The 15,854-nt window shown below is 40.7% G+C and overlaps 1 protein-coding gene across 2 annotated transcripts in view; it reads left to right on the forward strand.

Annotated features, from left to right (window-relative positions):
* NPSR1 (neuropeptide S receptor 1) overlaps nucleotides 1–15,854 on the forward strand; it is a 114,271-nt gene that overhangs the window by 67,325 nt on the left and 31,092 nt on the right. The window contains exon 3 of one of the 2 annotated variants that reach the window (XM_011362477.1): nucleotides 11,572–11,675. The exons of the other annotated variant lie outside the window; for it this stretch is intronic. Within the exon in view, the coding sequence (XP_011360779.1) occupies nucleotides 11,572–11,675 (104 nt within the window). The remainder of the gene's footprint in view (nucleotides 1–11,571; nucleotides 11,676–15,854) is intronic. 2 annotated transcript variants of the gene reach the window in all.

Raw genomic sequence — 15,854 nt, forward strand, 5'->3', positions numbered from 1 at the left:
GAAACACTGCATTAGATGAGAGAATATGTGTTAAATGACGCCTGGCCCAAGGAAGGTGTCAGCCAGTGTTTGTCCTCATCCTCCTCAGCGGCAAGGATTAGACTCAGAGAGCTATTTCTTGGGAAAGGTGAGTGTCATCCGGAATGATGAGACCAAGGCCTTATAAGACAGCCGAAACAAACAAGCCCTTGACGAAGAAGGCACGCAGAGCGCCCTGTGTCCGAGTCTTGGCTCTGAAGCCCAGCCGGCTCTCTTATTCTCGGGCCGATCCCTCAGCTTCTGCCTTAATCGGTCACCCGCTCGGCTCAGCGTTGCTTCCTCTCCTCTGTATTCTAGTGACCCGCCCTTGGCCAGCATCCTCCCCATTGCTCTGGCCCTGCCAGTTGGTTCTGCTCCCCTCCTCCGCTGCTTGCTTCTTCTACCTTCCCTGTCTCCTCTGAGCTTGGGCTCCGTTTCCCACTCGACACAGACAACTCGCTGCTGCCCCACTACGTTATGTGGCAGCTCAGCCTCTTCTTAATCACTCTGATTTTAGACACTTCGGCTTGCTTTACAAGAAAGATCTATTTCGTTGCTCAGAGGCCCTTGAGAGGCAGGATGGGAGAACGGTGAAGAGAGCCTGGACTCCGGATTTTGCCTGATTTTGAATTCTGGGTCCTCTACACACTAATAGTTGAGCCAGTTACCCTGTCTGTGCCTCAGTGTCTTCAACTGTAAAATAAGGGTTACAATAGCATTTATTTCACAGGATTGTGGTGAAGATTAAATTAATTCTTATAGATAAGCACCATGTGTTAGCTGATGTGATTGCTTGTTTGCTTTTTAATAGCATCTATATTTCTGGGACCTAGATTGTTCCAACATCCGGCAGTGTGCAGTGTTTCCTGTGCCTTAAGGAACAAGTATCAGCCTGACTGCAAATCTTTTTCTGAGCAAATAATTACCACACACATTACAAGAGTGTGCCAAGAACTATCCTGTTCTGAATGCGAAGAAACTTACCAATTATAAAACTCAAGTCCTAATATAACAGTAATCTTTGCCCAGCACGTTGCCCACATTTGCCAGGCTTCCCAGCCACTGGGCCTGCAGGCTCCGCCCCTGCATTCTGAGCAACCAGATCATTTGTGCTTCCAACCAGGACACTTTGCATTGTTAGTTTCTCTTTGGACATAATTTCAGGATTATAGAAAATCTTCAAGAAGATTACAAAGTATCCACATATACCCTACACTCATAGTCCTCAAATGTTAACATTTTTCACATTTACTTTCTATCTATCTGTATCAATTTGTCTATCCATTCATCTATCCATCCATTCAGCCATCTATCTAAATTTGTACTACCATGTAACCTACACACCTGCTTTAAATTTCATCAACATTTTTCACAGTAAAAGATAACCCTGGATCATGTATTGTATTCAGCTGTCATGTATCTTTATCTGGACTAGTTCCTCAGTCTTTCTTTGTGTTTTATGACATCAATAAAAATAGCACAGGTTAGTTAAAGAGTACCGGTATTTGTGAATGTCCCTCGGTTTAGATTTGTGTGATGTTTCCTCCTGATTAGATTTATGTTATGCACTTTTGAGATACAGACCAAAGAAATGATGCTCTATTCCTCTTGATATACAATATCAGAAGGCACAGCATAGCTTTTTGTCTTATTCCTGGTGATATTATTGTCAGATTTCTCTAGTGTAAAGATACTACTTTTCCCTTTGTAATTAACAAGTATTTTAAGATTGTATAACTATCCTGTTATTCCTCAAATGTTCACTTAAAAACTCTTAAGTCCAGGGTAGATTCTTACCTGAATCAATTGTGAAGGTTTCAAACAATGATTTTTTTCTAATTCAATCATTGTTTCACATTTATTAGTTGGCTTTCTACTGTAAGGAAGAGCTAGCTTTCTCTTCTCCCATTTATTTACTTATATCTGTATGGGATCATGGATTCTTACTTTATTAAATGGATTACAATTTGTTACTGTCATTATTTACTTTGATGCTTAGATTTCCAATTTGGCTATGGAGAGCCCTACAATTTGGCTTTTGTTCTTTTGGAAATGTTTCTCAACATTCTTTGGGTGCTTCTTTACTGCCTGGAACAACCAGAGTATTCCAGGCTCATCTTGTGCTTTTCAAGGCCTGGACTCAACCATCTCCAAGGAGCCACAGAGAACAGGACACATTCAAGTGAAAGGGCCAGAGACATAATCATGACAAGGTGTATACTAGAACTGTTTTAATAAGAACACAAGATGATATTTAAAATCTAACCCCAAATGTCCTCACATACTTCAGTGATTCTCAACTGGAGTCAGTCCTGGGGCATTTGGAGTTATCACCCAGTCAGACTTCACACAGGGCTACCAGATTCCTGGAAATGTACAGGGCAGTCTAGCCTACCAACGAATTGCCTCACAAACGGCATCCCTGCCAACAAATAGCGGTCCAGTCCCTGAACCATTCATCACAGCTGGTCTTTCTTATGTTCTGTTCTTTCAAGCATTGTCTTCTTCTATTCACCTCTTCAGTCAATCAGTTTATTCAACCACCACTATGTCCTTAGTGGATGTCAAACATGTTAAATTAACTAGCCTGCATTACGGCAAATAAAATAGCGTAGATCTAGTCTAAACAAAGCCTCAACCTCTTATTTACCCATCTTTTTTTTTTTCAGAAAACTATCTTCCAGCAAATTGACTAGGAGCTCAGGACTTATGGTGAGACTCATGCTCTCTCTCCCAGTGCATGCGGCTCTGCCTAGTCGTTCAGCAATATTCATTGCACCAGCACCATGCGGGGTAATGCGCATGTTCCTAAGAACTTTACACGCATTATCTCATTTAACCTTCACGATAGCCCTATAAAGCAGGTACTCTTACTATTAAGTTTTTACAAAGAACTTGATATTCAGTGTGGTTAGTAACACACCCAAGATTACACAGTTATTATGTGGCAGAGCCAGCATTTAAAACACTGTAGTCAGACTCCAGGACCCATGCTTCATCCACTGCCTATACATGTAACATCACACCCCCAAAATAAAAAATGTAAATTAGGAAGGTCATAGAATATATTAACCTATAATTACAGAAACAAAAAAAAAATAGGCTTTGAGGTAGTACAGAGTTACTGCAGCCGAGCATAGTTCATTCTGTCCTTCCTAATGGCCAAAACTGAGAGCACACTCATCAAACATGGTTCATTCTAGCCTCGAGAAAAATGCACACACCAAAATGGTTCCTGATCAGGAGCACTGATTCTGTGGAGCTTTATATACAGAACTTTAATAATACATCAATAAAATATCCTTGACGACACCCCTACAATGACGAAATCAGAGAGTGTGATAGACTTCGACAGGAGCCAAAATCATGACGCCTAAGCACAGGCCTGTAGGCTGCATGATAGATGAGCTTGGAGCATAGCAGTCATCATCCATAGTAGTTTCCAGATCCTGGGAGCTTTCACAGTGGCTTTACTTTTGAACAAATAGGACTTTTGCTAGGATCTTAGATTATTCAAAGAGGCAGCTGTTAAGACCATCCGCAGACAGCGAATGACCTTGCATTCCTTTCTGTCTTACCGCCTGACAAAAGGCTGGGTGTTTTGGAAACAAGTTAAAACAGCATTAACTATGCCCAAGTTTGAGAGGAAGTAACATCTATGAAAAGAAAAGAGAAGAAGCAGGAGAGGAAGACTCATCAGAGCATAACGACAACCCAACAGGCTCTGCCAGCTCATGAAAGGATTCTCAAGTGGGACAGATTCTTCTCCCTGCACCTTGCTCAGACATGGGCAGAGCCTGTACTGATCATTGCATAATCTCACTGAGAAAGCTGAGGCAAGCCCCGAGGAATCTAACAGCTGAAGGATGCCAGTGATCCACACTCCTCACAGCTGCACAGTGAGTTTCTCTTGCACAGGTATCTGAGCAGCGTATCTCTGTGTCTGCCTCACCTCCCTAAGTATAAGCCTGTCCCTGGTTGCTGCAGGGTAAGATGAGAACCAAATATTTCTTGTTACCACTTCCATCCCAATATGCTACAACTTAGGACAACTCAGCTGTCCTTGGGCAAGAACTGAAAAGAAAAAAAAAAGACATTCAGAGAACTCATCTCTTGGATAACAGCGAATGAAGCTCTCATCCCCTCCACTTGGATTTCTAACTATCCCAGACCATCGATGTCAATGCTTCTTACCAGGAAAACAAAATCTCATTAAAGGAGGAGACGAGTTGTCCGTTTCTTATATTTACATTCAGAGTACACTTGGAGCCACGTATTGTGCAATGTTGCTTGTGTGCCGCCACGCCTCTAGGAATTTTGCCTTAAAACTGGAGTGAGGAGAAGAAACGGTAATAACTCCACGCCTGATTTTCCCTCATTTCAAGGGGAGCCTGTTGTTTGCACCTATGAGGGTAAAGTACTTTACCACGCCGCAGTGACCAGCAAAGTGACCCAGGCCAAGCCAGTTGGCCTCGTGCGATGAGATTCTTGGCGTTTGCACACAACAGATGCAAAGAGAAAAGGGTGTAGGAGGACTTGGGCTTCTTTAATTAGACACATGAGTTTTATTCATTTGGTGGACCAGTGGAGGAGAGGCACTCATGGCATTTATGACTTGTTAAGACTAATTGAAAATCTCAGAAACAAAACTTTCTGTGAAGAGACTGCTCTAATGAGAATGGATATGATGATTATTTACCTAATTGAGCAGTAATGACTGAGGTGCCAGCTACTTCCCCAGGATTAATAAAAGGCTGAAGCATTGACGGTTTGGGCCATTAAGCTCAGTCAGTACTGAATCTTGACGAAAGGCACAGTGCCAAGATTATATTGGTATTATAAAATGAGACCCAAACTTAGAGACAAAAGAACTTAGTTTTTGGAGAAATAATTTTAATTGGCACTTAAGGACCTGACATTAGGTTGAGCGATGCAATTTCTATCATTAAACAAACATTCGCAAAAGTTCTTCAAATCTTATTCCATTTAGAGTGTCCTCAAGCATATGGTGTGAAAAAAGAAAGCGGAGGAGAGAGGGACCCTTAGCGATATCAGAAATAGTTTCCTGTGCAACTGCAAGCAAACAAGCCATTATCACCTCCCTTGCTTTCAAAACAAAGCAAACACCAGAGACATTGAGTTGAGCCGGAAGCATTGCGTACCCTCTAGAGTCATAGGTGTTATCCACAGTGTCCTTCCAGCAAAAGCAGAACACTTCTCATCCTTACACGACACTGGGAACTAAAAGAATCCTAACATTATCTGAAATGTCAATGTCCCCATACAAATTGTGTTTTGTATTCAACAGCCCCCTTTTCACTTGCCAAGAAAAAGTTCCTCAGCTTGCTACGCGTTCATTATCCCCATAGTTCTGCTCTGCACGGGGGGTTCTAACATCAGCTGAGAGCATGTGGGAACTAAGAAATGGTGCTTCAACTTGTTCTCATGCAGGGCGAATCCTATACTAGGGCTTTGCATTTTCAGGCAGTTCGCAAACCTGTGCAATGGGCCAACATTTCCTCCTTTAGCTAGTGAACACTGAGTGTCTTGCAAGACACCGGGAAAAGGGATGAGACCATAAACATGACTAAGGCAAGGCAAGGTCACTGCCAATCAGGAGCTTACAGCCTAGCAGAGGCCTCGGGCTCCAGAGAGCTCTTGTAGAAATCTACTTGGGAACAAAAGTTCCCAACTGCGCTCCTCCTTCCCACATCCTGATTCTGTAATCGTCGTCTTAATCTACACTGAAGAAGATGACCACGTGGCTCAGCCTGCTCTGTGAAACCACCTCTGCTGCGGCCAGCCAGGCAAGCAACAGCAGCAATAATGTCGCCATTCATTTCATGAAAAGCTAAATGAATGCTCTTACTATGTCATAAGACAATGGATGTTAGGGTCCAGAGACATGAAGGTGACTAAAAAACAATCTCTATCCTCCCATACTATAGTGGAAGTAGAGAGAAATACAAAAAATAGAATGTGTCAGTGTGTGATAGGAACTTTGACAATACAGTAGTGAGAGACCTAGAGGAGGGAATCAGCCAAACTTAGTAGTCAGAAAAAGCTTCACAAAAGAAATAACCTTGAACTAAACCTAGAAGAGCTAGGAGACATCCTTCCTGTAGAGGGGCGTACAAAACCTGCCAAGTCAAGGGAACAGCATAGAGGAAGGGGCAGGTGGAGCAAACAGCGGGGAGCGGTCCAGGAACAGCGAGGGGCTCCCAGTAGAAGCTCTGTCAGCTTTGTATTCCGAATCACTTCCCTGGATGAACCGACACTCCACTGTATCTGCAAAACGCCCTGACCAGGGACGCCCATGACTAGCAGAATAGAACCTGGTGAGCTTGCCTTTTCTGCTCCCACCTCTTGGGTTCTATGAATCAGAGGTGTTTGTTCCCAAACCAGTTTATGCCAGTTCTGATCATTATTCAAATTATACTATTAACAAACAACATTAAACAGTTTTTGCTTCTATAAAAAATAAGTTCGATACTTTGGAAGACTCGAGTTTTTTTTTCCTGAGTCACTAAAAAAAGATCAATAGAGTTAAGCTCAGGGAGTGCAACTATAAAAGAATGAAGAGGGTTATAAAAATTCCTACGATAAGATTCTGCCTCAAATTGCTTTGTTGATATCTCAAGTTCTCGCTCCAATTTAAAGAAACCAAAACTGGAAATTAAAAAAAAAATGCAATATTGGAGTATTTTAGGCCCCCCGAAAAGGATGATGTATAAAATCAAATAAAAGGCTTGGTCTTGCCTTAAAGAAATGACAACTAAACGTACATTAATGTTTTCTATTCTAATGTTTGAACAGGAGTTTGTTTGTGTGCTTCCTTTCTTTACCCAATGTTTTGATCGACTAACCAGCTATCAGTATCAATGTGCTAGTTGAAAGGCTTTCTCTGATAGTATGAATTTGGGATAGGATAATAAAGAAGCAGACTGAAGAGGGAGGCAGGAGGGCTCTAACAGTCACGATGTTGCATTCTGCAGACCAGGCCAAGTTCAGCCTGAAGCCTACTTTTATAAATAAAGTTTTATTGGGACACAGCTACGCCCATTCAGCTACAGGATTGTCTATGGCTGTTTCCTGGAATGGCAGAGTTGGGAAATTGCTACAGAGATACAGGAAGGTTTAGGCCATGCCTGCAGAAAAGGCACGAAATCCTGCCCCCTGTCCGGTTGCTTCTCTCAACAAAAAACCTTAGGCCACTGAAGGACCAAATACCATTGCCCTGGAGCAGAGGGAAAGGCACCGAAACAAACAATAAAAATCTCTCAACTCTGGAGGATGAAGACATAAAATGACTGGCCCAGGATACTACACCAATCTATGAGCAGTCTCCTGCCACGAAGGGAAGGTCATGAAACCCTCTCCCACACAAGACCTACCACAGACACAAGGCAGGAGTCTGACTGCCACAGTGGGGAGGAATTGGAATATGGAGAATGCTCACCCCAACCCCCAGGCCCCAGCACACGGGTGTATGTAAGATTGAGGCTGAGCCTGGACAAAAGAGACTCTACAACCACCAGCTAAGTAATCTTTGAGCAACAAGCAGCCGCAGAGTTACAGAAATACAAATGCAACTGAAAGCTGAGAGCGGAGCATTAAAACCCTCCAGCACCCCTGCTCCCATCCTAACAGAGTGTCCAAGGAGGAAGTGAAGCCTGTAGGGGCTGAGGATGACCATAGCAACAACGACACCCAAGCCCGGCTAAGTTCCCGAGTGGAATGATTCAACCCCGACTCTAACAGCCTGAGAGAAGTGTGCCTATATCCAGCATAAATACTAGTAACCTCAATCTCTTATGTTCTTTGCCACGCAATGTCTGCCATTCAATCAACATGTAAAACACAAACACATACACCCTGTTGTCAAGAGCCAAAGCAACTGAAAGAACCAGACAGATGATTCAGTTGTTGGAACATGAGATAGAAACTTTAAAATGATTATTATCGATGGGAAAAGACTTTAAAAAACACTTCATGAGAGAGAAACATGGATGCAGATAAGTACGTGATAACATGTTGGACATCATTAGTCATCAGGGAAATGCGAACTGAAGTCACGGTCAGAGACCACTATACTCCTAGGAGAATGGCTAAAAGAAAACATACTGACAATATAGCAAGTCCCCCTTATCCACAGTTTCCTTTCCCACGGTTTCAGTTACCCGTGGTCAACCGCCATCTTAAAATATTAAATAGAAAGTTCCAGAAATGAACAAGTCATACATTTTAAATTGCACGTCATTCTGAGTAGAATAACGAAATCTCATGCCATCCTGTTCCCTCCTGCCTGGGACATGAATCGTCCCTTGGTCCAGCATCTCCACACTCTATAATGCCCTTTAGTCATTTACAGAATCAGTTATCAGATTGACCGTCACAGTGCCACGGTGCTCGTGTTTAACCTTTATCTTACTCAATAATGACCCCAAAGCCATTCACATAACTTTCATTACAGTATATTGTTATAATTGTTCTACTTTATTATGAGTTATTACTGTTATTTTATTACTGTTCCTAATTTATAAATTAAACTTTATCACAGGTGTGTACGCATTGGGAAAACATAGTATATGTAGGATTTGGTACTATCTGTAGTTTTAGGCATCCACTGGGGGTCTTTGAACATATCCCCTGCAGATAGGGGCACTACTACACCAAATGCTGGCAAGGCCAAAGAAACACTCTCTCATATTTTTTGTAAGAATGCATAGACAGCAGCTCTGGAAAACTGTTGAGTAGTTTCCTATGATACCCAGGAGTGGCCCAACAACCTCACTCCTGGGTATCTATCTTTGGGAAATAAAAAATTTTATGTTTACACAAAATCCTACACATGAATATTCATATCAGCTTTATTTAGAATAGCTGAAAACTGAAAACAACCCAAATATAATGAGCTTATCCTCCTGTGTCCTCAGGTGGTTTCCAGGGACACCCAAGCCAGGAACCCATAACACGTGGTGGACTTGCTCTACCTCACATCCAAAATATCTAATACTCAGTCACCAATTCCTCCTCATTTTACCTTATAAGGTATATCTCAAACCTGCGTCCTTCTCTATATCCTTATTCCTATTTGACATACATTAAGTACTAATTATCTCTTTCTTGAATGTCTGCATAGTATCCTAACAAGTATAATGGTAGCTGCAATATCAGAGCTATCCGATTGATTCCCCCCACAACAGTAACTAAAGAAATCTATTGAAAACATGTGTTGGGATAAATAAAAATTCAGTAGCTCTCACAGTGTAGAGGAAAAATGCAAGCTCCTTTAATTGGCACATGGGACCCTAAAAGGTCTGGATTTTTGTCTCTCCAGGCCCTTTTCTCGCCACTTCCAGCTGCTATTTTAGGCTTCAGCAACAAGGAACTGATGTTGTTTCATGAACACGAGCCATGTTATTTCTCATCTCACTTTTTCTCATTTCCATGACTTTGTGCTGTCATCTGTGCCTAGAATCAATGTCCTTCACACCCTTTTCCCCTGACCTATCCTTACTGACCTTTTAGGGTACCTTTTCATTCATCACTTCCCCCCACTCCACTTACTTGCTCCAACTGGAAACCCACACTCACGTTTATAAGAAATTGCATCAAAAGAATAATAAAGACTGTTGTAAGCCTATTTTGGCTTCCCTAAATATTACAGTTTCCTAGGATCTTTCACTGAATAAATTTTAAAAAGCAAGAATAATAACATAAAAGCGATTAAGCCTTTAAAGGGTACCCTTTGTTCCCAAGGTCTTATTAATTACCATTTAGGAAAGGCTTATTTGCAAGGTACTCAATTACTTAGGTAACTGAATAGCTCTTTACTGATCAGATAGAGCAGCATTTGCTTAATAGCAGATAACAAATGCTGTGGCATAGTTTTATTTAGAGTCTGCTGCCAGATATGGACTTATTTAAGGTTGAGCTCCAGGGAAAAAAAAGAAAGAAAGAAGAAGTTTTAATAGAGTCTATTATAATTGTTCATATAGCCACTTAGAGCTAGAGAAATATAAGTTTAGGGTTTTTTGCCCACTATTTTTAAATTAAGGAATAAGTAAACCCAAAAAGAAATTAGGGAAAATGGTGGAGTAGGTAAATGCTGTGCTTGACACCTCTCACAACCACAACAAAATTACAACTAAACTACAGAACAATCTCAAGGATGACTGAGAATCATCTGAAGTCTAGCTGAACAGAAGTCCTATAACTAAAGACATACAGAAGAAGCCACCTCGAGACTATTAGGAGGGCAGAGATGTAGATTGGGTTAGACTCACACCCACGTGTGGCAGTTAAAAATCAGGAAGGATATCTCTGCTGCAGAGGTCCCTCCAGAGAAGCGAGGAATCCCAGTTGCAGTCCAGGCTTTCCAGCCCAGGGTTCCAGTGCTGGGAAGAGGTTCCCACAACTTCTGACTGTGAGAACCAGCAGAGATTATGAGATGAAGGGCAGCTGGAGTCCCAGGCATTTCTCTTAAAGGGCCATGCATGGACTTACTTGCTGATGGATGCACTCACTCTGAGCTTCAGCTCTAGGTCAGCAGCTTGAAAGGTGCCAGGGACATACAGCAAGGAACTGAATTGTCTGGCTTCAGGGTAAGGGCTGGAAGGGCAGCTTTCTCCCAGACAAAAGTGCTGGCAAAAGCAATTGTTGCTTTATTGAGCCCTCCTCTGCTGGGCATGCAGATGCAGGCAGCCGCCATGTCTGAGTCTCCAACAACCTGGCTTGCCCCGCCCTCATGGTTTCCTGAGACTCCGCCCCCCCAACTTGTGGGCACACCAAGCCATTTTGCTTCCAGTGGCTTTTCCATACAAATGGACTGTATTGGCTCATGCTGCAGACTTTCCTAAAATCTCTCAAGGGTTCACAAAACCCAAACAAGCAGCATCTGACCTCAGCATGTTCCATACCTTTACTTGAGCAGCCCCAAGTCCAGCACTATCGGCAGTCAACCTCAGTTTGCAGCTTAGCCTCTCCAGGCACCGCCAAGTCCAGCACAGATGGCAGCCATCTATAGATTGCTTGGTAGCTCTCGCTAGGTTGCCCCAAGCAAGGCACAGGCTGTAGCTGTACTTGGCCTATGGTGGGGCCCCTCCCAGAAGGCCCTGGGGCTCGTATACCCAGTGGCTAGCTTCAGATCAAGCCAGAGCACCACCTGGGGCCTCATCCAAGAACAACATATCCTAAGGGAAAATTGAGCAGGCCTTTTATTGATCCTCACACAGTCTTTGTTTTAGCACAGGTCTAACCCCAATCCCCCTTTAAAATTCCTCTTCTGTGACTTACAAGGTCAACTCTATGATTAGTATGATTCCCTTTCAATCATTACCAAAATCCTTCCTAAATGGCTACATCTAAGTAGTAACAAGCGCCAATTATAAAAGTCAAGGGATTCCTATCTTGCCTTAATGTTCCTCATCGGCCTTCTGATAAATCAGAAAAGGGAAAAAAAAAAAAAACAACAACTCCAAGGAATTGATTTCTACTGTGGTCCGGCTGCAACTTTGAAAGAGACTGAAATTAAATTGTGTGTTTTGTTAGACTCTTTCACAGGACTGGTTAACATCTTGACAGATATCATTTGGCGATTCACCGGAGACTTCCTGGCACCTGATCTGGTTTGCCGAGTGGTCCGCTACTTGCAGGTAGGTAGCATCTTCCACATGTGATGAGACAAACTGACATCAAAATTAGCTCTTGCATTTCTCATAAGGAAAATAATATAAAAACCTGCACTGATGTGCAAGAAACTGCTTACTTCCTCCTAGTTAAAAGGACAAGCAAAATTCGTAAGATTTTTAAATGTGTTTCTTTTGCTAAAATCATACATGGAGAAAACACAAATAAGCAATAATAAAAACATAAGCATTCAAATTTCAAGCATTAAGTAAAATTTCTGGGTCAGTGTTGAGGCTTTTGACATAGTCTGGCTGTCTCAGTCCATTCAGGCTGTTAAAACAAAAATACTACAGAGCGGGGGCTTATAAACAACACTTATTTCTCATAGTTCTGGAGGCTGGAAGTCCAAGATCAGGGTGCCAGCGCGGCCGATGAGAACCTTCTTTCAGATGCAGACTTCTCATTTTACCCTCAAGAGACAGAGGGGCCCTGGAGCCTCTTTTATAAGCCACCAATCCCATTCACAAGGTCTCTGCCCTCATGACCTAATCACCTCTCAAAGGCCCCGCCTCCTAATGCCATGACTTGGGCTTCAGGATTTGTGGAGACACAAGCTTTCAGACCATATTGTTGCACTGGCTAAGCAATCTCCAGAAAAAGTTTCAAATTCTTCTTGTATTTTCTCTCTTCTCATAAACCTAATGCTGGCTACTGTTCTTTTGGAAAAGCTTCAGCAGTTTGTTAGAAAATAGGTATTATCTCTAGTTGTTTTAACTTGCATTTCTTGTAGTACCACCTAAATTGGACTTTTTAAAATATCTATTGCCATTTGAATTTCTTCTTCTCTAAATTGCCTATTCTTTTTCAATTCTTTTATAACCGGCATATTTATTTTCTCAGTTATTGCTAATATCTATTTTTTAGATTAAAGACATTTATATTTTGACTGTCAAATGTGCTTCACTGTAAAAAGTATAATTGTAAAAATATACATATTCGGTATAAAATATTACATATGTACCATATACATATATTGTATTATTAATATGTCATATGTGTCCATAACATATATTAAGGCACTTCGACTAAGTATGGAAAGAATGGACTATTTCATAACTGGTATTAAGATGATTGTCTTCTGTTTCCGAGTCCTTAAAATTATTTTCCATTAACATATTGTACTTCTGATGCCAGCACTTCAGGTCTAAATTCTTGTAGCTTTAGAGAGGTATAATGCATTTCTACAAAAGCTTATCTTGCTGGATTCCATTTTACAGTAGGATTTTAAAAAATCTTTGCATCTATATTCATAAGCAAGATTATAATTTTCACTAGCTCTATTATTTTCAGGCCTTGGTAATAGAGTTATTCCATTTTCAGAAAATGAACAGAGAATAGTTACAATTAAAAATCTTCTTTTGTGCTCTGAGCATAATCTTGTAACTGTAGTAGATGTATTAGATCCCTTAATACTATCTGGAGCTGGTATTTTCTCAGGTGTATATTTAAATATTTTAAAAAATATTTTAAAATTTCTAAATATTTAAAAATATTTTAAAATTTAAAATATTTTTAAATTTCTTCTTGAGGATTATAGCTTCCTTGTAGGTAAATGTTTTCAATTGTTTACTGTATCCATTGCCAAGAAACAAATTAAGCCAGTACTCAGTGGCTTAAAACGATAAACAGTTATTATCTCTGCTTTGAGAATTCAGAGACAGCTTGGCCTGGCAGATCTTGCTAAAGGCTCATCATAAGGTCCATCAGATGGTGACTGGGACAATGGACGTTGGAAGGTTTGGCCAGGACTACACAATTCACTCTGAAGGAGGTTCACTCACATAGCTGCAAGTGAGTGCTAACTTTAGGCAAAATATTCAGCTCTTCTTCACATGGGCCTCTCCACAAATATTCCTTAGTGTCTTCACAAGTTAGCAACCAGCTTTCCCAGGAATGAGTTATCCAAGAGACCACGGTAGAACTAGTCTCAGAACTCATACACCGTCACATCCACATTATTCTGTTGGCCGCACAGGTCAGCCCCTATTCAATATGGAGAGAAAAGAGCCACAATGGGAATGAAACCAGAAGGCAGGATCATCGGGAGTATTTAGAGGCTGGTTGCCATACTTACCTTTGCATTTTTCAAAAGCACATTATAACCTGTTTTTGCTAATTGTTAACTTAAAAATATCTCTTCGATCCAGAATTATTGGTGTCAGTAATATTACTTCTGACAGTACTTACAATGAATATCCAGATAATACTATACATATAAAATATATTTTGGTGACAGAGCAAAAATGACAGAATAAGAAACTGATAATTCTCTCCTCCATAAAGGCAACAAGAAAACTGTTAAAAATTGTCAGCATCAAATTTTTAACCACTCTGGAAATTAATGAAAGGTTTTTAATAATCCAAGGAGCATTCATTCAAAAAAAAAAAAGGCTGCGTTTCAGTAAGAAAAATGATATTTGTGGTGTTTAAACTTGTACCAGTCTCATCTCCAGTCTCTAGATTTGTGGTGGTCTTGAAAATTAACAGCTCATATTTATAATGAAAACAGATCATCTGGCAGCCACTCAAGAGAGCAGAAGAGGGCCAGAGCTCTTTAGAAAGCCTCATTCCTAGGAAATCGTCATTATTGGATGTGTCTGGCAGTTCTCTAGAAGACCCCACTTTGCAATGCTGCCTTTTTATTTGATTCAGAACTCAGACACAGGGAAAAGCCTTTTTCCTGAAGGCATTTGTCAAAAACAATTACAGGTGATTGATTAACTTCACACAGGCCTAAGGTATTGTAAAACAGTTGGGGAAAACAATAGACTAACCTGAAGCTTAAAAACAAGCTGGGTAATGAGGTGTTCACAGGGGTTGGAAAATCTCTGACCAGTCTCAGAGTCCTGAGAATCTGGCAGACCAAGAGCATACTCAGGACTGCCGTGGTGCTCAGGCAGAAACAAAGAAGGCCCTAAGCGCTCACCTTTGGCTGACCTTGAAGCTCAGGAGGCAAAGCAGAGTCAGTCTTCAGTTGCCTAGCTGAGTGTCAGAAGTATGCCCCATCATTCACACAGAGCCCCTCTGCAGTGACTGGAAGATGAATTGGTTCCAGGCATTTGTTCATCAATTGTGACAAATGTACCACTCCTATGTGGGAATTTGATGTCCAGGGAGGCTGTGCTATGTGAGGAGTGTGAGCCAATGTGAAAACTCTGTACCTTCCATTCAGTTGTGCTGTGAATTTAAAACTTCTCCCAAAAATAATGTCTATTAAAAAATGGAATAAAGGGTCCCAGAACTGTGAGACAATTATAAAACATGTAAATAAAATCAGTTCATGTCATCTATCACATCAAAAATGTCAAGAGGAAAATTTATATGATCATATCAGTAGACACAGAAAAGCATTTAACAAAATTCAACGCCTATTTATGATAAAAAAAAAAAAATCTCAGCAAAGTATACATAGTGGGAAACTTCCTCAACTTAATAACATCTACAGCAAACCTACAGAGAACCGCATACTTAATGGTGAGAAACCACAAGTTTTCCTCCAAAGACTGGGAATGAGGAAAGATGTCCCCTCTCATCACTCTAGCATTGCCCTGGAAGGTCCAACGAGTTCAACAAGACAAAAAAAAAAAAGAAATCAGAGGTATACAGATTGAAAAAGACAAAATAAAAATAATTTTGTCCACAGATGAGAAGACTGCCTATGTAAACAATACAAAAATAACAAAACAAAACAAAAAAGCCTATAGAACTATTACGTGAGAATAGCAAGGTTGCAGAATATAAGGTTAGTATATAAAAGTCGATTGTTCTTCATATACCAGCAAAGAACAATTTGAATTTAAAATTAAAAACACAATACTATTTATGTTAGCACCGAAAATATGAACTGCTAAGGCACAAACCTAACCAGATATGTGCAAGATAAATATTTTAAAAAAAAACTATAAAATTCTGATGAAAGAAACTAAAGAATATCTAAATAAATGGATAGATAGTCCATATTCATAGATAGGAAGCCTCGCTGTTGTTAAGATGTCAATTCTGCCCAGTGTGATTTATAAATTTAACGCAATCTCAATCAAAATCCTGCAAAGTTATTTTATAAAGAAAACTAAAGTTCACACAGACAGGCGAAAGACACAGAAGAGCCAATGCAATGTTGAAGAAGTAGAACAAGGTTGAAAGAC

Source organism: Pteropus vampyrus, unplaced genomic scaffold, assembly GCF_000151845.1.
Source record: "Pteropus vampyrus isolate Shadow unplaced genomic scaffold, Pvam_2.0 Scaffold75, whole genome shotgun sequence".
Classification (NCBI taxonomy): domain Eukaryota; kingdom Metazoa; phylum Chordata; class Mammalia; order Chiroptera; family Pteropodidae; genus Pteropus; species Pteropus vampyrus.